This window comes from Arvicola amphibius, chromosome 5, assembly GCF_903992535.2.
Source record: "Arvicola amphibius chromosome 5, mArvAmp1.2, whole genome shotgun sequence".
Lineage (NCBI taxonomy): Eukaryota > Metazoa > Chordata > Mammalia > Rodentia > Cricetidae > Arvicola > Arvicola amphibius.
The window spans coordinates 12,761,176-12,780,002 of NC_052051.1; the positions used below are offsets into that span (position 1 = coordinate 12,761,176).

At 50.3% G+C, this 18,827-nt stretch overlaps 1 protein-coding gene across 12 annotated transcripts in view; it reads left to right on the plus strand.

The window, feature by feature from the left end:
* Nucleotides 1-16,095: 16,095 nt before the first annotated feature.
* Zmynd8 (zinc finger MYND-type containing 8) overlaps nucleotides 16,096-18,827 on the plus strand; it is a 97,143-nt gene continuing 94,411 nt past the window's right edge. Inside the window, exons 1-3 of one of the 12 annotated variants that reach the window (XM_038329428.1) lie at nucleotides 16,101-16,430; nucleotides 16,547-16,777; nucleotides 17,941-18,009. Coding sequence is in view for 8 of the 12 variants with exons in the window: in XM_038329440.1 (XP_038185368.1) it covers nucleotides 16,764-16,777 (14 nt within the window). In the remaining 4 variants the exon portion in view is untranslated. Of the gene's footprint in view, nucleotides 16,431-16,546; nucleotides 16,778-17,161; nucleotides 17,213-17,368; nucleotides 17,412-17,940; nucleotides 18,010-18,827 lie in introns of those variants that run through there. The other 11 variants (XM_038329440.1, XM_038329443.1, XM_038329425.1 and 8 more) reach the window with 11 other exon arrangements.

Genomic DNA, 18,827 nt, shown 5'->3' on the forward strand with positions numbered 1-18,827 from the left:
ACAAACAAACAAATAAACAAAAATTAAAAAAAGGTCTGGGTCAAGGCCAGTCCTTCGAGCTTGGTGATTTGAAGAGTCCTGGATAGAGAAGGAAGTGAGCCTCGCAGCCGTAGGCTCCAAGGAAAGACTCTAGGCATAGGGAAGGGCACATGCAAAGCTGTGGTCTACACACCCGGGCACAGTGTGGAGAGGATTCAGGCTAAGGCCAGCTCAGTTCCAGAAAGTCACTAGGATGGTCCATCCTTTTGTGCCGGGTGTGGCTGTAGCAAGCCCATGATCCCATTGCTTGAGAGATGGAGGCAGAAGTTTTAGGTCATCCTTGGCTACATAGGGGATTCAAGGCTAGCCTGAGTTACATGAGACCTCGTCTTAAAAAGAAACAAAAAGCTGGAGGTTGTGGCCCAGTTAACTGAGGGCCAATAGGTCCTAGTACTGGGCCATCCCCATCCCAGCCTAGTGTGCCAGAGAGCCTGCCGCTGAGTCTCAGCACACTGGCTGGAAATCCCAGAAAACTGAGAGCGGAAGCAGAAAGATGAGTTCAAGGCCACCCTCAGCCTCAAACAGTTCCTGGGTCACCAGGGCTGAGTGAGACCCTGTCTCAAAACAAACAGGGAGACAGGACGGAAAGACGACTCCTATGTAGGCTGTTCTTGCAAAGGAACAGAGTTCTGTTTCCAGCGCCACAGGCTACTTGGAACCACCTGTGACCCCAGCTCAGGGGATGAGGCCATCTCCGGCCCCTGTACTCACCAGCACATAATGCCCTCTCCAACACAAAGTACTAATAAAAAATAGTCCCCTAGAACCAACAAGGCAGACCTGTAGAGATGGCTCAGTGGGTAAGAGCACTTGCTGTTCTCCGAGTGTCCGACACGCGGCAGCCACATCAGAGGGCTCACAGCCACCTGCAACTCCAGGGGGACTCGGCAGTGCCGTCTGTCATCCACACAGGTGGCATCCACAGACGCAGAAATAAAAATAGATCTTAAAAAAAAATGTGATTGAAAATAAATGAAACAAGTAAGACTCTGACTCGGGGATTATAAAGCGGGTCTGGGAGACCTATCGGGGCTGGAGATCTCAGCTGAACGGGATTCTGTCTGCAAGGTGTCTACAACTTCCTTAGGAGTTCCAGGACAACCAAGAGCTGGGGATGTAGCTTGGTTTGGGGATGTGGCTCAGTTTGCAGAGTGCTTGCCTACCAGGTGCAAAACTCTGGGTGTCCATGCACTGGGCACCATGGGGACAGTGTCTGTCATTTCAGCACCTGAAGGAAGATGTGGGAGGATTGAAGTTCAAAGTCATCCTTGGCTATGGCTGCCCTAAGTGAGTCTCCAAGTTCCATATCACGATGAGCTGTGCAGTGAGACCCTGTTTCAAAAACAAAGAGATTAGGTCTTTAATCCCATCATTCTGCTAAGGAGGCAGAGGTGAAATCTGAGTTTGAGGCCAGCCTGGTCTATCTATGTGCTAAGTTCCAGGTCAGCCAGGGCCAGCCGATGAAACTTCAGTTACAACAAAACAAAACAACAAGGACAAGAACAATGGAGATAAAACACAGAGTCAACACAGCTGAAGTGACCCTGAAGAAGTAGGCTAGGCTAAAGTCTGGCCTTGAGCTTCCCAGAGTCTTTGACCTTCGTACCAAGAACTGGCTATAACTTTCTGTGTACAATATCAGTAGTGGTGCAGTAATCTGATTGATTGCATCCAGTTGCTAGAAGGGACATTCTTCCTGGGGCTGGATGTAGCTTAGCTGGTCCAGTGCTTGCCTAGCATGTATGAAGCCCTGGGTTCAATTTACTACCATATAAATTGAGAATGGAGGCAGGAGGCTCATTTCAAGGTCATCCTTGGCTAAATAGCTACATAGCCTGGGCTACATGAGACCCTGTCTCAAAAAAGAAAAGAAAAATTTATGTTGTTCTCTCTACAGGTGTATACCTCTCCCCAAAGGGGCTGTTCCTTTCAGTAGACTGGTTTTCTACTTTCCTATTTTTTTTTTTTTTTTTGAGACTGGGTCCCATGTAGTCCAGGCTGGTTTTAAACTTACTAGGTAGCAAAGGTTGATCTTAACTCCTAAACTCCTGATTCTTCTGCCTCCACCTCCTGAGTGCTGGGATGGCAGGCCTGGGTCACTGGGAGTGTGTCATCAGTTTGAAATGTTTAGTCACTGCCTTCAGAATCCCCTTTCAGTGCTCCTGCAGGCTAACTATCATCCTAGGAGTCCCTGGGAAGCCAAAGGGACTTTGTCCCTGGGTTGTTGCCTAACAGTGTCCCTCCCAGACAGAAACATTTCATCCTGCAGGGAAGCTCCTTAAGCAAGAAGGTGAACAACTTCAGGAAATTGGTAAAATTGAGTATGTTCACTAGGCCCCTCCCTGTCAGAGTCATTAATGAAAGCTGGCTCTCAGACCAAGCCAAGCTGCAAAGAAGACTCAGAGCAGACCTGCAAAGGACAGTCTCCAGCTTGTGGAGCTGCCTGCAGGCTGTGCAGTGTGCTCCAGGTTCCTATCTTGATGAGCCGCCACCCATGCTGGGTGGACATCACCAAATAACATGTCTTTGAGTCATTTCTGCCCCTGTAAGTAACCCCAATAAAACCACTGGTTCACTAAGTTGGACTCTGGTGGTACCCATATTTTGGTCTGACATGGGCTCCTGGTATAGGCTGAGTATCTTCTCCAGGAAAAGTCTTGTCACACAATAATACATACTATGCAGTCACATCTGGTATGGACTAGAGTGTCATCAGGAGATACCCAGAGACTGTGCAGACACTTTATTTCTAGTCCTTCCAATGGTATGGTAAGTCCTCTGTAAGATGGGTCCAGCAGGACTCAGGAGAGGTATCTAGGATATGCAGGAATATGAGCAGAAGGGGGCCTAACCCTCTCCTAAGCAGCTGGTGTATCATCCCATTCAGCCAGAGGTTAGAGGGGACTGGATACTCTTGTCAGCAGAATGCTTCATTGCCAGGTAGGTTTGATGGGACCAGAGGGGTAGGGTGCTACAGCAAACACGGGTGTCCTGTCCCAACCATTCCTTTCTTCTGACATTCTGATTCCCTGATGATGGCAGAATGGCGGAGGCCTGAGCTGGAACCAGAGGCCTTATGGCATGCCACTGATCCTGAGGCTGCTGAGCAGGGGAAAGGGACAAGGGGGGTACCTTCAGACTCTTGTCAGCTTTGGGCATTTCATCCTCTGCAGCAGTAACTGCAGAGACGGAAGGAGCAGCCAGTACTTGGGTGGCCCACATCCTCGCACCTCTGGTCCCAGCTCTCCCTACATTCCCGGTCTTGTTTTGCATATGGATAGATAGTAGCAGCTTCCTTTTGTCACAGAGGTGCCCTCCCCAGGCTTGGCCCCCCCCCCCCCAGCAGGACTCCCTTTGCTACTTTTGAATGGAAAGCAAGGATTTGGGGGATCCGGAAGTGTGTTGAGTCATTGTCATTCTCCAGATGGTTTTTTTTTTTTTTCTTTTTTTGGTTTTTCGAGACAGGGTTTCTCTGCAGCTTTAGAGCCTGTCCTGGATCTAGCTCTTGTAGACCAGGCTGGTCTCGAACTCACAGAGATCCGCCTGCCTCTGCCTCCCGAGTGCTGGGATTAAAGGCGTGCGCCACCACTGCCGGGCTCCAGATGGTTTTTTGTTTTGTCCTTTGAGAAGACAGGGTTTCTCACTCCATGGCACTGCTTAGCCTGCAGGAGCTAGGTAGCCCAGGCTAACTTCTAACTTTCCTGGGTTACAGAGTAACTTCCCTCCTCCTAACGTGTGGTCCCAGAGGACTGGCTTGCATGGTAAGCACTTATCCCCTGGGCTGACTTGCATGTGCCCATGATGTTTTAAAAGCGCATACATACTAAAAAAAAAAAAAAAAGCGCATACATACTATGTGCCAGGGAGATACAAAATTGAGTCAGACATTAAGTGAGAAATCAGTTATAAGCATTTATGTGATTTTTTTCCCCGTTCGTTTTCCACATTTTTTTTTCCGTTTTCCACATTTTATTTCATGTGTATGGGTGTTTTGCCGGCTGTGTACTGCTGGTGCGCCTGGTCCCTGTGGAGGTCAGCAGAGGGCGTTGGATCCCCTAGATCTGGAGTTACAGACAGATGTGAGGAGCCATGTGGGTGCTGGGACTTAAATCCCTTATTTTTCCCTTCCTTTCTCATGAGGTACTAGGATGCACTGAGCTGTACCCCAGCCCAGAGCTTACTCTCAGATGTTAATTATCACTAAGTGTTCATTTATGTTACTTACAAAGGCTCCTGGACTGGGCTACTTGAGCACTTTGAGATGAACTAATTTAATCCCACCAGTGGTCGAGAGGCTCCTCTTGCCCCTAATTCACAAGCCCTGAGAAATTACTTACAGGAGAAGGATTTGAGTCCAGACAGCCCAGCTTCAGTGCCTTCCTGGCTGCCCTGTGCTCAGAGCTAGGCGCTCAAGTGGGAAAAGGGATTCTCGAAGGCCTCCAGAGGCAGGGGGAAGAATTTGAGACGGTCGCCTGAGAACAAAGGAAGACCTTTTAGGGGTTTTGGAGATGGGGGGTGGGGACAGGGAAGTGACCTGGTCAGAATCGAAATTTCAAAAGCTCCCAGTAGCTGGAGGGTGTGGGGGATGGGAAGAGTCAGGGCCTGGAGGCTGATGGGAGGCAGCTCCCTCCTATCCTGGAAACAGATAACTGAGGTCCTAGGGCTGGTGTTGTTCTGCCCATGGAGCTACGCAGTCGAAGGAGCCAGGGGTGGAAGATGTCGAAAAGGTACGTGTCACAGGGTTGGGGGTTGAAGGTCTTGGGGGCTTGCCAAACTGGACGGGTGGGATCTGGATGTATTTGGGAGGGGAACGGGATGGGACTGGGATGTGGATGTATTTGGGAGGGGAACGGGATGGGACCGGCTCTGAGCTCGTCGTGGTTTCCATTATGTCGTTGGCGTGTTTTTGATGTTGCTTGGTTCTGACAGCCTCCTGCAAATGAGTTCAGGTTCTCTTCACATAGGATTTGTTTCTTGAGGTTTTAGAGGTGGAAGGGGCCTATTTTTCATTTTTCTTATAAATGTCTTTTTCACATCCTGGTGCTGGGGATTGGAACTCAGGGCCTTGAGCACGCTGTGGGAGTGCTGCAATGCTGGGCACACTGCCTTCCTTTTGTAGGTAGATTAGTGTCTCTGTGCCTGCTGCCACCCACCTGTGACCTGAGATATTAGCACTACCAGCCTTGGAGGCCAGTTAGGACGATGCATTTGCGAAAAGCACATGGGTTAGCGCCAGCATTCAGAGGAATACTGTAGGTTTAAGCCCAGCTTGGGCTACATGGTAAAAAAGAAAAAAAAAATAGTAAATAAAGATGGGTGAGATGGCTTAGTTGGTAAAGGTACTTGCTGCCAAACCTGTCAACCTGAGTTCAATCCCAGGGCTCCCATGGTAGGAGGAGAGTGCTGACTCCTGCAAATTGTCCTTTGACCTCCTCGTGAAGGGAGAGCACACACTGCAGACACACACACACCGCATACACACACACACACACACACAGAGACACAGACAGAAAAACACAACAAAAAGAAAAAATTGTAAATAAAGAAATGAATCAAGTGTGAAATTTCAACTTCTGGGAGGTTGAGGGAGAAGAATTATGGATTTAGACCAGCTTGGAATTCACGGTAAAAACAAAACAACAACCCATGGCAGGTGTGGTAGCACACACCTTTAATCCCAGTCCTAGCGAGGCAGAGGCCAGATCTCCGTGAGTGTGAGACCAGCCTTGTCTACACAGAGAGTTCTAGGTCAGTCTGGGCTACATAGCGAGACCTTATTTTTCAAAAAAGTATCTGGTACATGATGAGCCTAGTGAGGACAAGCTGTTCTCAAAGGGAAAGTGGATGTAGTGTTGTCATGACAACAGGCTGTTGCCTTGGGAAGAGGTAAAGCCCATGGAAGTTGCCTCGTACTAAGTAAGAGATACTAAGTAATCATAGTCAGTGACAGGAGGAGAGAACTCTTTTTTCCCCTCTAGAGACTAGACAGGATTTCTCTTTGTAGACTTTCTCAAATTTGTGTAGGCCAGGTTGGCCTTGAACTCAAAGAGATTTCCCTCCCACTGCCTCCCGAGTGCTGGGATTAAACACCTACGCCTGCCCTGCTGACAAGGAACTCTCTCTCTCTCTTTGGTTTTTCGAGACAAGGTTTTTCTGTAGCTTTGGTGCCTGTCCTGGAACTAGCTCTTGTAGATCAGGCTGGCCTCGAACTCACCTGTGCCTGTGCCTGCCTCTGCCTCCCGGAGTGCTGGGATTAAAGGCGTTTACCACCACCACCTGGCTGGCAAGAGAACTTTTAACAAAGATTTCCTTGTCTTTACTTGGATCAGCAGACCTGAAAACTCTTATTAGTGTGTGGGGGACACTTGAGGGATATAGTAGTGAACTTGAATAACCAAGTTCCTGTCCCAGAAAGCAAGCCCCACAGACAGTTTTAAAAGGCGCTAAATGCCGGGAAAGACATGAAAATGTCTGTGAGGAGATCCTAGAGGCCCCTGGAGGTGGCCTTTGGTCCTGGATCTGAAGCAGAAGGAACAAAGGTTCTGATATGACGGGAGGTATTTTCAGGAGACAGTAGATCCACTTTGGGACCCTCCCCCCAAAAGTAGCTAGAGTGAGTGAAGCTACCAAACGGGAGGCAGAGGAATATTTGATGTACGAGAGATAATCTTGTACGGTTCACAGTCATCTCTAAGCCAGAAGGTGCCAGGGTTGATGCACCGGACAGACATTTTACATAGAAACCATTCAAGAAGAAGCTGCTGTCCACAGGCAAATATTTATTGATCAACTACGATGCCCCAGGCCTGTGCCAGCACTGGGGACAAGGCCAACAGGAGACACAATTCTTGGTTTTTGTTCACGGTTTCAAAATCGCAGAGAGAGAGAGAGAGAGAGAGAGAGAGAGAGAGACAGAGACAGAGACAGAGACAGAGAGAGACTCTAGGAGGGCACACTGGGTCCTAGAAGGAAAGGTGTGGGGTGGCTCAGAAAGATGGGACCTGAGCTGTGGGAATGTGGTGGTGGTGCAGGGGGTGGGGGTAGAGCAGGTTCTCAGGGCCTGAAGTGGGGAGGCTGAGAGCTGAGTAAGGAAGGAGGCAGGAAGTCACTGGCTAACCTGAGCATGGGGGAGGTGCTGGCCAACCTGAGCATGGGGGAGGTGCTGGCCAACCTGAGCATGGGAGAGGTGCTGGCCAGCATGTTTGTTCTTTTAGAGACAGCCTTAATTATGTAGTTCAGGTTGACCTGGAATTCATTAGATAGACCAGGCTAGCCTTAAATTCACAGAGACCCACCTGCCACTGCCTTCAGAGTGCTGGAATTAAGGGTGAGCACGACCATGCCTGACAAGATTTATTTTATTTGAGACAGGGTCAATCATGGCGTTGGTCTGTTCTACTTGCTCTGTAACCCAGGCTGGCCTTAAACTCACAGATAAATGTGTAGCTCAGGTTGGCCTCAAACTTGTGATCCTCTTGCCTTTGCCTTTTTACAGGCATGCACTACCCCAACTGTCTTATCTTTTGCTTTATGTATTTATTGCCTGCATGTGTGTATGCACCACTGCTTGCCTGGTACCCATGGAGGCCAAAATACGGTGTCAGATCCCCTGGAGCTGGAATTACAGAAAGTTGTGAGCCACCACATGGGTGCTAAGAACCAAACCTGTATCCTCTTGCCAGAGCATCCAGTGCTTTCAAACACGGAGCCGTCTCTCCTGCCCATCGGGTAAATATTTTAGATGCTGTGAGCCATCTGTCTCTGCAGGTGCCTGGCCTCCTGTGGGCACACAACAGCAGCCAAAAGTATCACAGGTGGACACATCTGTTCGGGGCAGTCTCCTGCAGCCCAGAGTGGCCTTGAACTCATATACTCTCAGATCAGCTTGAATTGATCTTTTCTCCAATTCCTGAATACAGGCGTCATAGGTGTGTGCCTTGAAGGCTGAGGGTGGGGAGAGTCGGGAGAGATCCTGCCCCGGAGTTGCTGCTGGGCAGGCAGGAGGATGCTGGTTGTGACTTGTTAGCTATTGGGTTCCAGGAATCAGGGACTTGGCGAAATTGCACCTGCAAGGCCATGTGTTTCTCACCGTAGGTTTCTGGAACCAAGAAGGCTTCCAGGTGGGAGTCAGGTAGGAAAGGCTCTCAGGATTGGAGAGCTGGGTTTTTGTTCATCAGGAGGACCTGGAGAAGACGGGAATGCAGCCTGGTGTCTGTCTCTGGGAGCAGCAGGAAGATGAGGTCTGGAGTCAGGATGCGGGGGTTACTGAGGGCATCGTTTTCACTGGAGTGGTAGAGTACTGCTGAGGGTTCTGTGAGAACATCAACAGCAGTGACGACGTTGGGACATCTCTGTGCTTGCTCGGACTAGACAGATGCCTGCATCCCGTTATTTGTCTCGTCTTCCAGACAACCCTATGGTACTTGTGATCCCAGATGAACCAGGGACATTATTTGGGATTCTGCAGCTGGCAGAAAGCACCAGAGCCAGGCTTAAGGAGGAGCTAAAGTCCTGTGTATACATGTCCATTGTTCTCGTCCTCCTTCCTCTCTTTCTTTCTTGGCAGGGTCTCTCATGGCCCAGGCTGGCCTTGAACTCACAGTGTAGCCAGGATGACTTTAAATTCCCGATCCTCTGAATCCGTCTCCCAAATGCTGGGATTGCAAGCATTTAGCACCCCGTCTGGTTTCTGTAGTGCTGGGGTTAGGATCTCTGGACCTGCTGGGCAAGCTCTGCAGTACTGAGCCCCATCCCCAGGCTTTTGGTTTCTTCCATGGGATTTTCACTGGCAGTAGAACCAGTGGTGGTGCAGACTGGCTGTGGAGGAGAGCGGGGATGGGAGGCAAAGGATGTTTTGGGATACTTTGTCTCAGTCACAGGCTGACACAGTGATCATGCCTCCAAGCAATGCCCTCAGAACCTCACTTACTGGATGACAGTTGATCTGCCAGGCTCAACCCCACCTCAGGAGGCTTTTGTATGTGTTTTCTGTGCCCGTTTTCGGCGCCAGTGTCCCAGCCTTCTTGGAAACAGTGCTATGCTTCTAGAGAAGCTCCTTTCCCCATGTCATTTCTGTCCCTGTCCCCTACTCCTCTTTACAGTGGTCTGCCTCAGTTTGACATTTTATCGTGTGCATGGATTTCTTTATTCCTTCCTTGCCTCTTTGTTCAGCTGTTAGCTTCTTCCAAGCAGGATCAGCAGACATACAGCAGGCCTGGCACTAACAGGCTGGGGCACGCTGTGTCTATCTGCGGCTGCATGTAGACCAGCAAGCATGTCCTCTAGCCGGGGAGAGGTTAGCCCTGTGTGGTTGGAATCTTCTCTGGCTAGGAATGAAATTATTAACGTGAAAAGTTTTTGTTTTATTTTTATTTTATTTTATTTTGAGACAGGGCTTCTCCTTCTCTGTGTAACAGCTCTGGCTATGCTGAAACTCGCTCTGTAGACCAGGCTGATTGGCCTGGAGCTCAGAGATCTACCTGCCTCTGCCTCCTGAGTGCTGGGATAAAAGGCGTGCACTGCCACCACCTGACTCCCATATCAAATTTTGAAATTATATTTTTACTTATAGTGTGTGTGTGTGTGTGTGTGTATGCCGTGACATACAAATACAGTTTATAAGAGCCTGTTTTTGCTTGCCACCACGTAGGTCCTGAGGAGTGAGCTCAGCTCATGGCGTGATGGCAGCTGACTTTATCCACTGACCTACCTCACCAGCTTCCAGTAAATTAAAAAGACTTAAAAAAAACCATTTTATCACTTTTTTTTTTTTGTTTGTTTGTTTTTTGTTTTTCGAGACAGGGTTTCTCTGCAGCTTTTTTAGAGCCTGTCCTGGAACTAGCTCTTGTAGACCAGGCTGGCCTCGAACTCACAGAGATCCGCCTGCCTCTGCCTCCCGAGTGCTGGGATTAAAGGCGTGCGCCACCACCGCCCGGCTTTATCACTTATTTTTGTGTGACGGTGTGGGACCATACATGCCAAGGTTAGAGGTCAGAGGACAAAACAGGCGTTGGTGTGCTTATCCTTCTATCATGTGGGTCCTAGGGGTCAGATTCAGGTTCCTAGTCTTGGCAGCAAGCGCCCTTAGGTCCTGGAGCCATCTCTTGGGACATTCATATAGAGAAAGTTTTTTTCCCCCCCAAGATTCCATCCATCCATCCATCCATCCATCCATCCATCATCTATCTAGGTTCTTCCAAGACAGGGTAGCCCTGGCTGTCCTGGAACCCACTCTATAGACCAGGCTGGCCTCTGACCTGACTGACTAGTTCCCTCAAGTGCTGGGATTAAAGCGTTGTGCCATCACCACATGGCGAGATTTTATTATTTTTTAAGTGTGTGTGTGTGTGTGTGTGTGTGTGTGTGCAGGCATTGCATGTGTTCACATAAATTCACGAGGACAGCTCCCATCATGTGATTCTGGGAACTGAACGCAGGTCGTCACGCTTCCTGCAAGGACCTCATCTCCTGAGCCCTCTTGCTGGCCTGGAGGGAAACTCTGAGACTGAGCCAAACAGGCCAGGAAACTGGACATGGGCTGCTTTGTGCCGTAGCCACAGTGGTCCATGGGAGGGTGCATTCAGGCTTCTAGGTGGGTGTTGTGATGACCACTCCCTGGGTAGATGAGGAAATCTAGGCACGGAGAATTGTGGACCTTGGGCGAGGCCCTGCAGCCGGTGAGTGGAGCAGCTGGGATTCACAGCCGCCAGCCACACATTCAACCACTGCGCTGCCATTGTCTCTTGATGTGGGGAAGAAAGGAAAAGAGTGAACGGTGCAGACAAACAGGGCCCTGGTTGAGCTGAGGGGTGGGGGCGGGGTGGGGGGAGAGTCAGAACCTGAATGTTTGTCTGCCCCGAATTTTTTCTTTTTTCTTTTTGCTGTGCTGAGGACAGACCCAGGGCCTATACCTCTGAGCTAAATCTACAACTTTTTTTGTTATGATCTTGCTATGTAGCCTAGACTGGCCTTGAACTCAGACTCCTAAATGAAATTACAGACATGCTCTCCCTCTCCCACACCAGGATTTGGAGGAATTCTTTCTGAAGCCAGAGGAAGGAAGAGATGGACATGTTGGGGTCCAGAGGAGGAAGGCTTAGTGTTTTGAGGTGGATTGGGAGAGTAGAGAGACCGGAGGAAGGGAGGAGGTACAGGGCAGAGATGGAGACCAAGGGCAAAGGCCAGAGGAGGGGCGCTGGATTTGCTAGCAGGCGGAAAGAACAGATGGGCATGCCGAGTGGAGTGAGCCGCGGAAGGAGGAAGGAGCTGGAACCAGCGATGGGAATGGTACCCAGCTGGTGAGGATGGCTGCTCAGTAAGTTGTGAGACTTGGCTTTTGCTCTTGGAGGGATGGGAACCAGGGAGGGAATCATGGAGTTTTGAGGAGGGACAGGGACTGGACAATGGTTGCTGGCACCCTGGGTGGTTATATGGTATGCATACATTCTCTGAATTTGCAAGGACTGGAGCAAAGGTTTTGGTGGGAGACTGTGGCAGGTGCCTACTCATTCATTTATTCATCCATTTATTTATTTACTTGTTTATTTGTTTGAGACAGGTTCTATGTAGCCTTGGCTGTCTTAGAACTTGATATGTAGACCACTCTAGCCTCAAACTCACAGAGGTCCGCCTGCTAGCCTCTGCCTCCCTCATGCTGGAATTAAAAGTGTGTGTTACCACTCCTGGCCCTATTGTTTTGTTTGTGGTACTTGGGGATGGGATTTAGGGCTTTTTTTAAATGCCTGTTACACCCCATGGGTAGATGATGGTTTATAGAGCTTTAACAATCTGGGGTTGTCACTAGGTTTGATTTGGGGCACCGTGGGAAAGGATTCAGAGGCAGGTTTGAGCTCAGTGAAACCCCTACATCAGTATAGGACCCCCGCTTCAGTCCTGCTGACATTGAAGCCATCCTATGCAGCGTAGGATGTGTAGGATGTGGCACAGTGCCCCTGGACTCCTCTCCCCCATTAGATCCCTGGAGCATCTCCACCCTCAGCTCCTAGATGTGACAATCCAGAACCTCTCCAGAGATTACATGGCCTTTGGGAGGCAAATGTTTTCCTCCATTGAAAACCGATGGTCTAATGGGGAGGAGAGAGAAACAGTAAAGCCACTGGGATGGCAGAAAAGCAGGTTTGGGTAATGCCAAATCGCCCTCCTTTGTCTGACCCTGCGCTGTTCTCAGACACACATATCCCACACCTGTGCTGCCGGCCATCTGCCTGATGGGGCACAGGCTGTTCAAACTACCACCTGCCCTTTGCCCCAAGCCTTTGTATTGTTCCTTTCGCCATCCCTTTAGTTCTGTCAGCCCCTTCTAGAGAGAAGTAAAACCACGCACACGCACAAGCACATGCACATGCATGCACGCACGCTCATGCGCACACACACACTCCTCCCGGGGCAGACATCCTGTCCAAGGGAGGGACAAGTCCTGGCTGCCTGTTTGTGGCTGTAATAGGATGCTGTCAGTTTCATCCTTGAAGGTGAGCCTGCTGTCATTGTCCCCAAGGTTAGCTTCAGTTCTAATTGGCCAAACAGAAACAACACAAAATTGAGGTATTTTAAACACCACCTCTGCCTCAGACCCCATCATTTCCCATAAAAGACAAGAAGCCTGCTGCCTGCCTTCTTGCCCAAGGCAGATAAGTCCAGGGCGCCTGTTCCCTAGTCACTGCCTAAGCTATCTTGGGATGCAGCTTGCACAGGCCGCTCCTCCTGCTGCTGCCTGGCTGCTGGCCAGAGGCTTTGAGAACATCTCAGGGAGGCCTGGCCTCTGCTAAGTGAGGCGCTGGAGAGGGAGGGGAGGTGGACCAGCCAGCCCTTCCCCTCCTCCAAGGCTAGCTGTCTGCTGTCTTGGCACCGCATGGCTTCCCAGAAGCTGGATTCTGACCTTGTAAGCGCTGCGGCAATGAGCTACGTGCACAAGTTTCTTTCCATGTTGTATTTTGAGACAAGGTCTCCCTAAGTCACCCAGTCGGCCCTCCATGATGCTCAAGGCTGCTTCCAGACTTTCCATCCTTCTAACTCAGCCCCTCACTCCATCCAGGAGCTGGGATTACCCGCCTGCACCAGGCTTAGCGAAAGAGACGGGCTTTAATATCGTCTTATTAGCTCATTACTTATTAATATCACCGAGGAGCGAGCTTGTCTAGGCCTCTGCTGGCTTTTCGATGCAGAAGCATGATGGTTGTTGATTTTCCCCCTTCCCTTGCATTGTTGTGGACTCCCAACCTCAGCACAAGGTGCATTCTGGATCTCACACTCGCCGGCAGTGTGGGGGCCGTCCACAGGCCTTTTTTTTTTTTTTTTTTTTAAACTGTATCTCTGGTCTCTCCTCACTGGCTGTCAGCAGCTAGCTCTTCTACAGTTGTGACAGCCCAGAAATCTCCAGTTGTCACCTAGGTTGGGGGACAAAATTGTGTCTGTCAGAATGCACAGATTTTAAGAAATATAAAAGCCCCATTTGAGGTGGCAATCTAGCAGGAGGATTGTACGGGAAAGGGGGCTTGCTCTGGGCCTCAGCTATAATGGGCGGTTGCATCTGTTCAGTTTGATGGCTCCCAGCTCTGTGGCTCAGAATTTGAAGATCACCTAAGGGCGCTCTCTCGCTCCCTTTAATCGTTTATTTTTATTTCATGTGCTTTGGTGTGTTGCCTACATGTGTGTCTGTGTGAGGGTGTCAGAGGAACTGGAGTCACAGATCACTGTGAGCTGCCACGCCGGTGCTGGGAATTGAACCCAGGTCCTCCGGAAGAGCAGCCGGTTGCCCTTAGCTACTAGAGAAAGGAAAAGGGCTTGCCAGTGCAGCCTCAGTTCAGCCTCACTTCTGTGTCTTTTTCCAGAGGCCAAAGTAATCCAGGGCTACTCTTGGGTTGGAAAAGAGGCACTTGCTAGCTGTGTGACCCTGAGCTGCACGTGGTTTCTCTGGGCCCAGTTCAAGCTCTGTAGCCAATCCTTTTCCTTACGTGAGGCCTTCAGAAGTGTTTTCTGTTCCTTGCCTATCAGCCACATTCCATCAAGCCCCAGATGGGGCTTGCCTCGGGCTTCCTCCTCAATCTGTGTCCTTCCCAGAGTCCTGTCTGCACCCTACCTTTTCCTCCAGCCCAGTTACATTTCCCAGATAACCTCAGCCAGCCGCGTTCCTCAAACAAAGCTGTCCCAATAGGTCGCCAGCAGGCCTTCAGCTTCCTGCTCTTTGCCCCAGAAAACAGTTCAAGTGATCAGATGCAGGGAGAGAGGGAGGGACAGAGAAGGAAGAGGGTGTGTATGTGTGTGTGTGTGTGTGTGTGTGTGTGAAGTTAGGCGCCCATGAGCTCTGTCAGCAGCCCCGTTGGTGTTTATTTCCCTAAAGCAATATTTCATGTGAGCAGTGGTTGAGGCCTCTGCCCCATGAATGGGAGGGAGAGGAGAATGTGCCCGGATTAGGCCTCTGGTTCTCCACCATTTGGTCCCAGTCAGGGTTCCCTCCCCAGTCAGAGCAGACTCCTCCCTCAGGGTGAGGCCAGGCCTGTTGTCCCGAGTGCCTTTGTTAGGCCTCGTGGCTCTGGAGATGTCATCTCTGAGCCTTGGCCTCAGCCCGTTAAAACAACAGAATCCTGTCTTGTTTCCAAAGCCAGGGCTCTTTCCTGCAGTAGTGTGTTTAGATTCCTGGCTGGGTCTGGATCCTGATAGCAGATCTGCAACCTGGGAGTAGGCTTGCCGGCCTGCTGGGCATCTGTTGTCCTTGGGGGCAGGGAGAGCAAGCGAACTGCTCCACTCTTATTTGAGGAATGGTGGGGGGCAGGAACAAGTCCTAATTTCAGTCGCCGAGGGGAGACTTTATTGCTTCCTGGGTCCGCCTCCTGGTGTCTGGCTGAACCAACTCCAGCCCCCAAAGAAAGGTGTTTATTTAGCGTCTGTTTTTTTTTAATATATCTTGTTAATTAAGGATGTTGTTTAAAAAAATAACTAAAGAATAGGAGAGAGGCTTGGTCAGTTCAAGAGTCTTCTTTTTGCCTTTTCTACAAACGCACCTTTTAGGAAGAAACAGGCGTTGGCCTCCCACCCGGCACTACTGAAACGAGCAGAATTATAAGCAGGTCTGAGAAACTAGTTAATATTTTACTGGGGAGTAGAGCCAGGGATTCGGGGGGTGGGGGGAATTGCCAAGTGTGAGGCTGTGTGTGAAATCGCCTTTCCATCTGCCTTAGGGGACGAGAAGAAGCAGTTCTCTGTGGAAATAAATTGAAGCAAGAACCCTTATGAAGCCCAGGGGATTTGTCTGCCCACCAAACAGGGCCCAGTTCCCCCCCCAAAACACACATACAGGGGCGATTGTGGCAGAAAGGGCTAACCTGTGGGTGTGCAGGCCTCACTATAATGGACGTTCTTGTTTCCTGGCCGGGTTTGACATCTTTCTCTGTCCCTCTGGATTTAAATGGCTTCTCAGACACTGCCTGTATGCCCTGGATTCAGAAGGTCCACGCCTCCTTGGGAAGCAGAGGCGAGACAGCAGTTAGCGCTCTCTCTCTCTCTCTCTCTCTCTCTCTCTCTCTCTCTCTCTCTCTCTCTCTCTCTCTCCCTCTCTCTCTCTCTCTCTCCCTCTCTCTCTCTCTCTCTCTCTGCATCTGCCCGGAGAGCTGCAGCTGGTATTTTTCCACAGGCCTTTTCTGCAATCTCAGGGCCTAGTTTTTCCCAGTGAGGCCCAGAGTCCGAGAGAGGGTTAACAGGCAGGAAGCTGAAGGCATCACAGACTAATACGGAAGTCAGATTTTTGTTTAACTGACAGGTTTAGCAGGCCTCATCGGTGGGGGAGGGAGCTGGGAAGGGAGGTCTGTAGTTGGAGGCATGTGGCCTGCTAGCAACGCATTTGGCTTTTCTTAGGGTAAGCTTGGGGAGGGTTCCCCCACTTGCCATCTTGACAGAGAGACCCTTTTTTTTTCTTTGAGGACCGCCAGGAGGTGGTGAGAGGTTATAGACTCCCAGCCTTGCAAATGGCTCTGTGGGCCTGCTTTCTCCAACAGGCACTTTGACCATGACTAGGCAAACTTGACCACTCCTCCCCACAGCAGCGGCTCCTCAGCTTTCAGGAACTTGGCTGCCCCTTGCTGATTTGTTGGAGGCCTCCCTTGGGCGCCTGTTTCCCCTCCCCAGCCCCTCAGAGGCCTGCATCTAGCCTTGCCCCTCTTGCTCCTGTCTCCCTGGGGCTTTCCAGCCCTCAGCTCGACTTTCTCCTTTGAGACCCTCTCAAGCTGGCTTGCTCTAGAAAACGGCCTGCTTGCCTCCTTAGAAAAGGACTTCTGTGTGGGGGCAGGTGTGGCTGAGTCCTCCAGCCCACCCCAAAAGGGCTCTTCCCAGTGGCATCCTGGCCTCAGGCTTCGCTGGAGCAGGTCAGGCTGGCTGCACAGGTTTGCCAGGACCGGGGAATCTCGCCAGGGTGTGGGAGAAGTGCGTGCGGGGGCCCCTTTCCCAAGTTTTTCTTCCTGCAAAAGGCCTAGCTTGGCCTGTCTTTTTCTATGCACAGGATGGCTCTTGCTCACCCGAGCCTCACAAAGATAATCGCTCAGGAAGTGTTTCAGCCAATCCGCGGCGGCTTTACACTCCGATTTGCCGGAGCAGCCAATCGGGGATGAGCTTTTATTAGGCGGCCAGATCATCAGCCGAAGTGCCAAACCCTTTTTCTGTGAGAACTAGGAGCCTGTCCTCCATGTTTTATAAGTATTGACATTACACAGTTAACAATGCATCCACAGAGGTAAGCTCGCCTTTTTAACCATCTTTTCCCCCCTCCCTCTGAGCCATGCGACTTGTGGACTAGCAGTGTGATTTCTCTGTAGGCTGGCTGGGCCACACTCACCCCCCCAGAGCACTTAGGCTAACTTGGGACTGTTTAGAGAGATTTTTTTTTCCCTTTCTTGGGTCACATGGCTAAGTAGCCATTAGCCACAGCTTGATTTTACAGGCTGGTGAGGGCCTGGGACACTTTACTCTATCCAGGACATAGAATTTCTGGAATACTTTGAAGCTAGATCCTGGTGTGCCAAAAGAGTAGCTATTATTTTATTTCCCCTTCTTTTTTTTCCCCCCTCTCCCTTCCTCTCCCTCTCTCCCTCTCTGAACAGTCCCCCCCCCCCCACCCCTGCACTATTGTCTGCTCTGTCACATGCCTGCTGGGGGAAGAAAATGGAAGGTAAGCCAGAAGGTCCTCTCCCAGCACTGCTCAGGACTGCGTGTGGCAGATTAGCAGAACAAGCAAGCCTGCTTCTCCAGAGAGGTTCTGGGAAAGGCTGGGCTAAGTTCTGGCAAGAGAGGATGTGTGTTTGTTTGCAACAGAACCCAGGCCTGAGCAAGAGCTGTGCTCAGAGAGCCAGGCTGGCTCCTGGGCCTAGGTGGGTGGTGGCGTGTGGACTCTCCTCTTCCTCCACTGTGTCTCACACTTAACAACGACATTGTTCAGCCTTTTTTTTTCCTGACTTAGCTTTGGTACAGAGTGTTCTTCAAGTCAGCCTACAGCCAGCAAATGGTTCTCAAAGTGTTTTCTAGCCTCTGAGGGAGTTTTGGGAGTAGGGTTGGTGCCTGGGGGGTGGGGTGGGAGTGGGGATGAGGAGAGATTTTGAATAACATCCTGCAGGGAAAAAAAAAACCTGGGAGGACTCTGACTCCTTTAGCTTTTACTCTTGCATGATTTTTCATGGGCTAATGTTTCTTTTATCCTTGTTTTCTTGCCCCTCTTTTTTTTTTAAACCATTATATCATCTTCTGGTCTCTGTTATACAGTGTAGAAGGACATACCTGAGACTCATGACAGCATCTCTAACCCAGTTACTGGGTTGTGTTGGTGGTGGTGGTGGTGGTGGTGGTGCGCGTTTTTAATAATACCATGTAACTGTTTACAAAAAATTTTCCTTTTTGGTCAAGTCCCAAATCTGCCAGCTCGTTCTCTCTTCCTAACTGGAAAAGTGGGACGGTTGCTTGAACGTATGTTGGGTAAGTAAAGCAATCCATCTCCTCTGGCCGTGTAGTAAGAGTTTGGTGAACATTTGGGGTCTGTTGTAATGTGGGGGAGGAGGCTTCTGAAGAGTGTCTTGAGTTTAGGTGATGGCTTAAGTCCACTGTTGTTCCTGCTAATCTGCAGTTAGGACTGCAGGTCTCACTTCCTGTTTACCCTCAGCTGGGGAGGAATTGCTGGGTTCCTTGTGACTTGCAGCTAGACCTGGAATTGAGTCTGGCTCTCCTGAACTCTGGGTAGGTGGCCTGCTTGTGAGGTGTGGACAAAACTGTTTGTTCTTAGGGGTTCCAGAGCCCCCCACATGGGGGTAACGTGCCTGTGTGTGCCTTGTGTTGCCATATGTAATTTACGGTGTTTACATCTAGTACAGAATCCTCTCCACTCCCAAACTAGGTTTGGCTTGGGACTCACCGACCACCTTCCCCCCTACCCCCGGCCTAAGCCTGCTCCCCACTTCTCTGTGCATGCTGGCTTTTCATTCGCCCTAATTCTAAGGGTGCAGTTAGAATCTTAAAGTGACAAAAGTCGCCTTTTCTCTTAGCATGTATCTCCAGGGTCTGCCTGGAAGCTCACAACGTTTATTCCAGCTTTGAGATCCCTCCAGCCTGCACAGAAGTGCGGCCCCAGTGTGCAGTGGTGGTCTCAGAGCAACTTCACAGGCTCACTAATCTTTCCCTTTCAGTGTTCAAGCAACTCACCCTTTGACATCAGTTGGAAAAGGTTCATTTAGTAAAGAGATCCGTACGAAATTATGAACTGGGCAGTCTGTGTGAGGCAGGCCAGCGTCTCTGAAGCA